Source organism: Trichosurus vulpecula, chromosome 4, assembly GCF_011100635.1.
Source record: "Trichosurus vulpecula isolate mTriVul1 chromosome 4, mTriVul1.pri, whole genome shotgun sequence".
Lineage (NCBI taxonomy): Eukaryota > Metazoa > Chordata > Mammalia > Diprotodontia > Phalangeridae > Trichosurus > Trichosurus vulpecula.
In genome coordinates, this window is record NC_050576.1 from 198,787,551 (window position 1) to 198,797,940 (window position 10,390).

At 47.3% G+C, this 10,390-nt stretch overlaps 1 protein-coding gene across 1 annotated transcript; it reads left to right on the forward strand.

Annotated features, from left to right (window-relative positions):
- Positions 1–243: 243 nt before the first annotated feature.
- WBP2 (WW domain binding protein 2) lies at positions 244–8,805 on the forward strand. The gene is made up of 8 exons (XM_036755878.1): positions 244–369; positions 2,911–3,019; positions 4,889–5,024; positions 6,135–6,227; positions 6,508–6,642; positions 6,861–6,983; positions 7,356–7,432; positions 7,584–8,805. The coding sequence occupies exons 1-8, from the start codon at positions 314–316 to the stop codon at positions 7,635–7,637; spliced, it is 783 nt and encodes a 260-aa protein (XP_036611773.1). The 5' UTR covers positions 244–313; the 3' UTR covers positions 7,638–8,805.
- Positions 8,806–10,390: the final 1,585 nt, after the last annotated feature.

The window sequence follows — 10,390 nt, forward strand, 5'->3', positions numbered from 1 at the left end:
GGCGAGGCCGGAGCATTGCATGCTGGGAATTGTAGTTTTCAGACTTGTTTGTTATGAAACTCCTTACAAGCAGAGAAAGTCTAGGGGTAGAGGAAAGCAACAGAGGGCGGAAGAAGGGGGGAGGGGGAAAGAAACGAGAAGCAAGCGAGTTCACGTGACTCGAGGGTCAGGTGGTTGTTCTCCCCCCTTCCCCCACATACACACCCCGTGATTGGCTGGACCTTAATTCCAAACGACGACACGCGGGGCTGGGCCCAGAGCGCAGGCGCAGTATTCTCAGGGCTCTGGAGCTGGGCGTCTGTGCGGCACGGCCATGGCGCTCAACAGGAACCACTCGGAGAGCGGAGTGATTGTCAACAACACCGAGAAGTGAGCAGCGCCGCGAAGGGATCCGTCGGGGATTCTTGGAGGGCCGGAGGAGGGGGGAAGGTTGGGGTGGGGGCGAGTCGTCGAGGGTGGGGGTAAAGAGGAGGAAGAAAAATGAACACCCGGGAGGGGCGGGGAGAGTAACGGCGAGGGAAGGAGGAAGGGAGGGGGGGGCGGGAAATCCTAGGGCCCCTCCCCAACACATACCCCTCAGGGAGCTGCGAGAGGGACCCAGGACTGCCACAGCTCAGGAGAGGGGGAGGGAACTGAGCTTTCTGGGTGGGTGTTGTTGGGGAGGGATTAGGCACCAAGGACAGCATCAGGTTGGGGGGGAGGGTAGCCCCGAAGGAGATTGGGGTAGAAAGTTGGGCTGGGTCTTGTAGCCTCACGACCCTTAGGGTAGGACTTTCCGCATCTGGTGCTGTAATCCCCTTTAATCCTCACCTGCGGGCCCAGCTGAGCCAGCCTCCCGAGCTTCCCCACCCCCAAAGCCCGGTTGATGTAGCCGAGGGAGAGTGACGTTTGAGCTGAGAGCGATATTGGGGGTCATCTGGTCCAACTCCTTCAGTTTTTCAGATGGAGGATTATGAAGGCCAGAAAAGGGAACTTGATGAGAAAGAGAGACTGAGCCCTGGATTCCTACCTACCATCCTATTTAACACACACACACCCCTTTCTGCTCTAAAACCCACAACTTTTTGCGCTGCCAGGGAGAGGTAGCTAAGGCTTTACACCTCCCGCCCCCCCCCCCCCCCAATTCACCACGTTGATGGAGGCTCATTAAATTCATCGAGTACTCCCTCTTGTTTGGAGGAGGCTAGGGTGGTCAGGCAATAAATGATAGTGCAGTGCTCCCCCCCCCCCCATCAACCCCAGTACTATTTCTCCCCCTCCCCTCAACATAGGAAAGGATGCTACCCCTCGAGTACGTCTTGCTGCTCCTGCCTTTTACTAAGCCTCACGATCCCCACAAAGTCAAAAGGACCACTGTGCCAGTTAAGAGGGACCAGAACTCTTGGGAAGCAAATTTGCTCAAGTCTGAGCTTAGACCTCAAAAATAAGACCTCTTCAACTTCTTCCCTACACAGTACCTAACAGGCTCATCCTGTTTCTAGTCATTAATCTGTTTTCTCCACCTGCATTTGCTTCATGTTCTGTTCCACCCATCCTCTTTCAAGTTGAAAGGTTTTATTGATGTTTCTCATGCAGGACACTCCTTCTGTCTGCATGCTCCTGCGAAATCTGCCCCCCATGTCTAGAATTTCTCTTAGGATCATTTGTTTCCCTCAAAATAAAGTCTTCTGCATGAAACCTTTCCTGATTACGCTTTCCCCCATCTGTTCGTGTTCAAATTAGCTCAATGATTTTGTGAATGTACATGCATATATAAATACCTTGAGGGCAAGGACTTTCCCCCCCTTTTTGTCTGTATATACCTTGCATCTAGCACAGTGCCTGGCACTTAGTAAGTGCTTAATAAATGCATGTTGGGTGATTAATTAGTTGGAGTAGAAGGAAGACAGACCCTGCTGTGAATGTTGTTTGATTTTTATCTTGTAATCAGAGATATCCCATGATGCTCATTGGTTTGTGACCTTTTTGTGTCCAAACAGGCTCTTGGAACAAGGAAACACTGTTGCTGTCATTCAGTATCATCTCTTGTGACTATTTTTCATTCTTTCTCAGTGGGAGTTTCTGGGACAAGGACTGTCTCTAGCTTTGCCTCCCACACTTCTAAATGCTTTGTGACTGTTAAATAAGGATATGCCTTGCTTTACATAAATTCTTTAGCTTCATTCCAGGAAATTAGTGTATAAATTGAAGTTAAAATTTGAACCTCTTTTGTACTTTTCTCAGTTAAAGGACTCTTTAGTGAGTCCTTTAAGCATCATTTCATAATTTATGTGTTTTACATTTTCTTTTAGTGGTCATACCTGCAACTAGGCATTTCATAGAATTAGAGTTGGAAAGGACTTCATGTATCATCTAGTCCAGTGGTGAGGAACCTGTGGCCTCTGAGGCCACATGTGGCCCTCTAGGTCCTCAAATGTGGCCCTTTGACTGAATCCAAACTTCACAGAACAAATCCCCTTAATAAAAGGATTTGTTTCATAAAACTTGGACTCAGTCAAAAGCCCACACCCAAGGACCTAGAAGGCCACATGTGGCCTCAAGGCCACAGGTTCCCTACCCCTGGTCTAGTCCTATCCTTATTCTTACAAGCATGTTATAGTAAACGCAATAAGTTGCCATCCAGCCTGCCTTTGAAGATGAGGGTGAAAGAGTTGACTGTGAAGACATCAGCTTTAGCCTTGCAAACTGGAATTTCACTTCCTCATCTGGCACTTACTCTAGATGAAGCTGGTTGCAGTGTATTGGGGATTCTGTCGACCACTGCTTGTTGAGGGGTGGGGTGAAGGTGGGGGGAGTGGATGGAGAAGAGGAATATGAGAGACTGTGAAAATTACACAGCTTTCTATTCAGACTTCAAGCCAGATCTCCAGTCTCCCTTATCATAACATTTTTTCTCCCTTCCCATTGTAGCATTCTAATGACCTACGATCATGTGGAGCTCTCCTTCAGTGACATGGATCACATGACAGATGCCTTCAAAGGAACCAAGAAAGGCAGCCTCTATTTGACTCCTTACAGAGTAAGTCTTGGAGTCCTTACCTGTCATTTTGAGGCCTGACATTTTAGGAGAGTGACTCAGGTTTCTAGCAACACACACAGGTCAGTGAGTTGGTTGGCCCCTGAAACATTAATGACTTTTATTTTCCCATCTCCCATCTTCTTTTGTCACAAGCTCCTCCCAGGACTCTGGGAGTCTACAGTGTTTCCAGGTTGCTGACCTGACAGCTGTTGAGTAAGTTTCTACAAACTCGAACGCTGCCACCTTCCATTAGTATAGAGGTGACTAGAGCTGCTGGATTGACATAGACCTAGAATAGGCTGAGTATTTTTCATTACGATTTCAACAAAAGCAACTGTCAGCCTGAAGCTTCTCTGCAAAATGTACAAAATGATGAATATGGTGACAAAGCAGCCCCAGCCAGGAAAATAGGCCAGCAGTGCCTTGTAGAGTGAGAAATACCAGATTGCAAAAACAGGGCTTGCTTATTTCCCAAAGGCTTAATAAACTGGGCTTTATTAGCTCCAGAGAACAAAAGGTTTTCCCTGGAAAAGACTCCTTCCCTTTAGTTGCCAAAGGGCATATTTGTGTTGTCTCTTGGAAGGGACATCCTGTTATTCTTAATTGTTGTGGCTTAAAGGAGGAGGGAAGATTTCATATAAACTGGCCCTGTATCCATAGGTCAAAGTCACCATCTTGAATTTCGTCCAAACAAACAGGTAAATCAAGACAGAAGGATTTTAGACACATTTTGAAAACTGGCCTTCCCAAGTCATTTGCTCGGTTGCCCCAGAACAGTATGGAAGGGAGACTGTTGAGCTTGCAGCGGTTTGCCTCACTTTCAGGAGCTTAGGAAGTTCACCTCGGCCCCTAAGTGGCCCTTGTTCTTCCCCTTGCCTATAACATGCAAGATTTACTTCAGTTGTTCCTAAGAAGCCTTTTTCCATACCTACCCTATGCTGTTCCCCAAACACTTAGGTGCCACGGCATCATCATAACCTGGAAACTTACCTTAATTTCTACTTTTTACATGATTCATGTTGTCTTGTATTTATATCTGGTCTTCCACAGGCCCCTTCTCAGGATATGTTGCTTTGTTGTTTCATATATAACTGGCCCTCTTGCCTAAAGTTTCTCACTTTGTTACGTGGTCCTGAAGCACAGGTCTGACCATGTCACTCCCGTGCACAAGAATAACTCTTATTCCATGTTTGTCTTCCTTTACACGCTTGGTTTGGGCCAAACTGTGTTCCTTCTGTTCTTCACATATCATGTGCATGACCTTCCATCTCCTGTCCCTGGGCTTTTGCAGAGGCTGCTCCTAAGACCTGGCATGGCCTTTCCTCTCAGCTCCTACTCCTAGACCCCCTCGATTCCTTCAAAGCTCAGCCCAAGTGCCACATCCTGTGTGAGGCCTGTTGCCTTGCACATATTCACACAATTTCATCACATGTATTTTGCGTATATGTTTGTTTATATGATCATACATCTATCTACCTGTCTATGCTTTGTGTGTCCTCGGGTGTTCTGCCACAGAATATAAGCTCCTTGAAAACAGAGACTGTTGCATGGCTAGTTTTGGGTCCTTGTTGCTTAGTATAGTTTTTGCCTTATAGCAAGTATTTAAGAAATTCTTGTGAATTTAGCCTCCTCAGATAAGAATTCCTCGTCCTATGCATACATACACAGAACCACCACCACCACTGTCCTCCAGTGGCTCTACTATAGTACGGTGGAGATGACACTGTTTGGTTACTCTAGTATGATGGAGACCCTTTGAAACTGGGGGTACGTTTGCTGAACAAGAGAAAATCTTTGGAAAATTAGGAAATTCTAGTGAAACAGCCTCAGGTTTTCTCCAGCGATGCCAATCATTGTCTGTTCCCACAGGTTATTTTTCTGACCAAGGGAAGGGACTCCATGCAGTCATTCATGATGCCATTTTACCTAATGAAGGACTATGAGATCAAGCAGCCTGTGTTTGGTGCAAATTACATCAGAGGAACAGTGAAGGCTGAAGCAGGAGGTATGTGAGACTGAGAGAAGGCATGGACAAGGAAGGCTACCAGAGAGGAACTTTTAGTTACAATTGGCTGTTGCCTTGGGGACATATGTCTTGCCTGAGTATTGGGTCCTTCCTTCTACCTTCTCCTACTTAACCCCAGTGCATTTCCCAATTCTGTATTTAATTCCCAAATCAAAACTTGAGAAGTTAGCTGATCAATTAAGAGGTCTGTGGGCTAGAGAGGGATATTTGTTTTCTAGGACCTGTAAAATGTTAGTATTTTAAATGACAGCTTGGGTCTTTTTATGCCAGTGAAAACAACATTATCTTTGAAATTTCAGCTGTGAAAAGGAACTTTAAATACTCTTGGGAGAAGGGACCTTGTGTTCTAGCCTGGGTGCAAAGAGGAACCCTTTTTAGATGCAGAGATGTCTTCTGGGGGAGAGGGCTTTAAAGATCTCTCTCTTCTGCCTCTAGAGAACTGTGCTTTCATTTGGTCTTCCTCACCTAAGCAGGTCCTGCCACTCAGGAGCCTGTGGTTAGCCTCAGGGCACCTTGTGGCCTTCACTCAGGGTCTCTTTGGCTTGTAGAATACATTACTATTGACAGCTTTGCCCCGTACCTGAAGATTCCTGGCCTCATGGAGTCGCTGCTATTGTTGGCTTTGTTGAAGCTTAGACCTGAGGTGAGAGACCCCTTCTCTCGGCGTCAAAGCCAAAAGAGAGCTGTGTCCATTGTTGTTGGATCTTGGCATCTTGCCTCTCTCCACATTCCTCTGACCCGGCCTAGTGACAATGCATCCCCCATCTGCAAGGCCTGGTGGGCTCCAGTAAGGATCTTCGCACCTGGGGCTCTGCTGGTGCAGGAGAAGCTCTTTGTTCTGATGACAAGGAGGCAACCATGCAGCTAAGCCAGGGCCTGGCGTGGGCCAGAGTCCGGGCGCAGTCTTGGCAATGAGGGAGAGGCAAATGCTGATCAGATTGCACAGCTAAGCCAAAACCTTTCCCTGCAGGCTTCCAGGGAAGTTGGACAGGGTCCCAGAGAGGACAAAAAACCATCTCTTCAGATACAGCTCAGCTTTCTTTCCACCTAGTTATTTGTTCATAGTTTCTCCCCCTTTTCTTTCCCCAGGTGGCTGGGAAGGATCAGCTGTATACAGATTGACCTTTGCAGCAGGGGGTGCCATTGAGTTTGGACAGCGGATGCTACAGGTGGCTGCCCAAGGTATGAAGACTGTAAAAGCTGGGTACCAAAAAAAGAGTGCGTTTTAGGTCTGGCTGGGTTTGTATCGGCACCCCGGGCTGGGTCAGGTCTCAGAACCTCAAACATGGGAAACAGGTGCTCTGAACTACATTCTGAGAGGGAAGGAAAGAAAAGAATTGATTGAAAACTGTAAATTCTTAGGATGACATTTACCCCCTTCATCTGAACCTCAGGTCAACCTCTAGCCCTCACTGTCCTCCAATAGAGTAAGACTTCTATCCCTTTTATTCTGTGATTGCAGCCTCCAGAGGTGAAGTGCCCAATGGAGCCTATGGGTACTCTTACATGCCCAATGGAGCCTATGCTTTTCCTATGCCAGCTGCCAATGGAATGTACCCAAATCCTCCAAACTATCCCTATGCACCACCTCCACCTGGTGAGTCTATTTTGCTTCTGCTGGTCACTGAGTAAAAGGGAAGGGGGTCAGTGTGTGTATAAATGTGAAATTTGTTTAAGGCTTAACAGTGAAACTTCAAGTATATCTGGGTGTGTTGACATGATAGTTGAATTGTATTTGTGACTCAGTGGTCAGGTGTTTTACCATAGAGAGCCATCTGTCCAGAGTGGTTATTTGGCTCTTGTTTTGCCAAGCAGAGTTTTATCCAGGACCTCCCATGATGGATGGGGCCATAGGGTACATGCAGCCGCCACCACCTCCATATCCTGGACCCATGGAGCCACCTGTTGGTGGTCCTGATGTACCATCTACTCCTGCAGGTAAGGGACCTTTTGTGCCCTAGAAGCAGTTCATTCATGCTAGCATTGTTCAGGCATCTTTAGAGAACCCTAGAAAGTGGGAAGGAACCTGACAAAGTAAAAGTAGATGTTCGCCTCCCCTCTCTCTGTGATTGAGTGCAGCCTCTAGAGGATCAGTGGATTTCTCGAGTCAGTGATTCCCAGTGTCTCCAGCTTCAGCTTCAATGAGTCAGTTCAAGCTGGGTGGAGTGGAAGGGATACCAGCAGCTGCTTCCACGTTAGGATCAGTGAAGCTAGAGGAACTATTGGTTCCACTGTTTTAGGATCTCCTGTCACAGAAGGGAGAGGATGATAACCCAGTCATGCTTGGGATGTGTGTGTGTTTCTTTTTAGCTGAAGCAAAAGCTGCTGAAGCTGCTGCCAGCGCCTACTACAACCCTGTCAATCCCCATAATGTCTACATGCCCACGGTGAGTGTGCCAGGGGTGGGTTGGAGGGCAGCAGCCTAGCCGAGTAAACCACTAGCTAGAAATCATTGTGGGAGGGTTAGGGGAAGGAAATCATTTGGAAATTTCTTGTTTACCCTTGGAGTGGTGCCATTTCTTTTTTTCTTCTCTTTAGGACCAGCCTCCACCACCTCCGTACTACCCCCCAGAAGACAAGAAGACCCAGTAGATGCACCTGCAGTCTTCTCATCACTCAGGTGCTCCCTTGTTCCCCCAGAGCTGAGTTTGGAGTTGATGGGGAGGCTCTTGTCAGACCTGGCCTTTCCTCTAGGCCTGTGTGTAGATAGCAGTAACAGGCATGGAGAGAAGGGGAGTAGCCTGGGAGAGTTCCAGCTGGCCTAGAGACCTTGACATCTCTGCTTCACCTTCATGAGTGGGACTTTCCACTTGAGCCGCCATTTCCATTTTACTCCTATTGCATTAACACTGCTTCCCCATAAACGAGGGGACTGTTCCTGATCAGCTCCTACCCAGCACTCTTACTTTTTAATTCATTTTGGACTACACTTGTGGCTCTTCCCAGCCCAGATTAACAGAGGTGTCTGTCTCCCAGAGCTGGGAAGATGGCTTGAACTCGTCCCCCAAGGGTCCCTTTCTAGCCCCTACCCACATTCCGTCACCACCCTAATCTCTCTCCAGCTGTGAAGTCTAGTGTGGGTTTCCAGTGTGACCATAAGTTTGGGTGGTGGCATGCCCTCGAGAACCCCATCTTTTCCATTCCCATCCCTTTTGGAGCATCACACCTGTTCAAACTCCTATCTTTCCTTTTATATCCCCACCACTTTGTTGTGGTCTTTGATCGTGAGCCTGCAATGCCTAGGACTGGTGGAGGGAGAATAAAGGGAAGACTGTTCAGCTGGGGAGGAATCATAGAAGTGATTGCTTGGCTTTGCTCCCCTGTATTCCTAACTCATGCTTGTAGAAGGCCTTGAGGTTCCATCCTGTGCGCGGAGGGGCTGCCTAGGTCTGGAGCTGAAGATTGCACGTCTTATCTCCCGCTCCTTAGGGCTCCTCGATAGGCAGAAATCAGGTGTACCTGGGGCCAATGAACTTTGGGGCCTGGCTTAGTCCCGAGTAAAAAGGTGTCCATTGTCAGTCCCAAATCAGTTCTCATCCCTTCCTTTAAGCTTCATGCCCGATTGGTGACTCTCCCCTGGATGCACTAATTTCCTTTGATTTTCTCTTGGACTGGCCAGAGAGTGAGAAGATCATTATTTAAAAGAGAACTCCCTATTTATTTGAACAAAAATCCAGTTAATATATTAATGTGAAATAAAGCCTGTTGCACCTTGATTTGTTTGCCAAAACTTTGAAGTAGTAAAGATGAAGTAGCTTGACTTTTCTGTCTCCCTGTGTGTGTGATGCCTGAGCAAGGCTCCCTGACCTGCCTGGGGCCGTGTATTGGGGGCTCCAAGGAGTCTGGGTTGAATCTGGGTAGTCCTCAGTGGGAAGTACCAGTTCTCACTAGGCTTCATGCTCTCACCTTGAGCCCTACTTTTGATCCCAATATGCCCCAGCTCAGAAACTGCACCATGTGGAAGTCTGCCAGAGCCACGGGCTGAAGAATTTTGGGGTTGTTGCTGCTTTCTTTCTTTTGCAATCTAGTCCTAGGCTGAAAGCTGTTGATGAAAAAATGTTGAATGCAGTTGTGGGTGTGGTTTGGACTGGAAAAGACATTTTGCTTTTTCCTCATCTAATGTACCCTGGGGTTTATTAGTTACAGAGGGCTGTGCACTATAGCAGGACCATGGGGCTCTGGGCTGTTATGTGGCCACTTCAAATCTCTGTTGACCCATCTTAATGTCCAGCTCTCTGTGGACTGTAACTTTCCTACTCCCAGAGACTTAATTCCTTCTCTTTCAGCATAGGCCATGTCAAAAGTCTTGGACCAGAGTTGGACCCTAGCTGCCAGGTCTATGCTGCCCATGGTAACATCCCTGGGACATGGGGAATGGGGGGAAGGTAAACAGACTTGTAGTGCCCTCCTTCTGGATTCGCTAGTGCTTCCATTATCTTGTGGGTGGATATCTGGAAGGCTCTATCCCCCCAATTTGGATTAGAAGCCCAGCCTGGGGATTTGTGCCATGGGAGATGGTCCAGATTAGTCAGGACTGAGGAAAGAGCTGCCCTCCCCTGTGTTAAACAGGCCTGTCATTCTCCTGAATACACCATACCTCATCAGCCTTTTTTTTGTTTGTTTTTTTGGCAGGGTAATTGGGGTTAAGTGACTTGCCCAAGGTCACACAGCTAGTACGTGTCAAGTGTCTGAGGTTGCATTTGAACTCAGGTTCCCCTGACTCCGGGGCTGGTGCTCTACGCACTGCGCCACCTAGCTGCCCCCCTCACCAGCCTAATGAGACTAATGACCCCTGACACCTAGGGCCAGAAGGAGGAACTAGCACACTCCTTGCCACTTTCAGACCTCTGTCACCGTCATCAAGAATCCCTTCAATTTGTATGAACAGGCAGTTAGAAGAAATCAAAGCTACAAATAGTCATATGAAAAAGTGCTCTAAATCACTATTGCTTAAAGAAGTGCAGACTAAGGCAACAGGTACCCCCTCACACCTAGTAAACTTGGCTAATGTGACAGAAGGAAAATGACAAATGCTGGAGAGGATGTGGAAAAACAGGGACATGAAGTACACTGTCAGAGTTGTGAACTGATCCAGCCATTCTGGATGAGCAGTGCCCATCAACTGAATGGCTAAACAAATTGTATATGAATATAGTGGAATACTATTTTTTTATAAGAAATGATAAGTAGGCAAATTTCAGAAAAACTTGGAAAGACTTAAATGAACTTAGGCTGAGTGAAGTGAGCAGAACCAGGAGAATGTTGTACCCAGTAGCATTGTGTGATGATCACCTATGATAGACTTAGCTCTTCTCAGCAGTGCAGTGATCTAAGACAATTCCAAA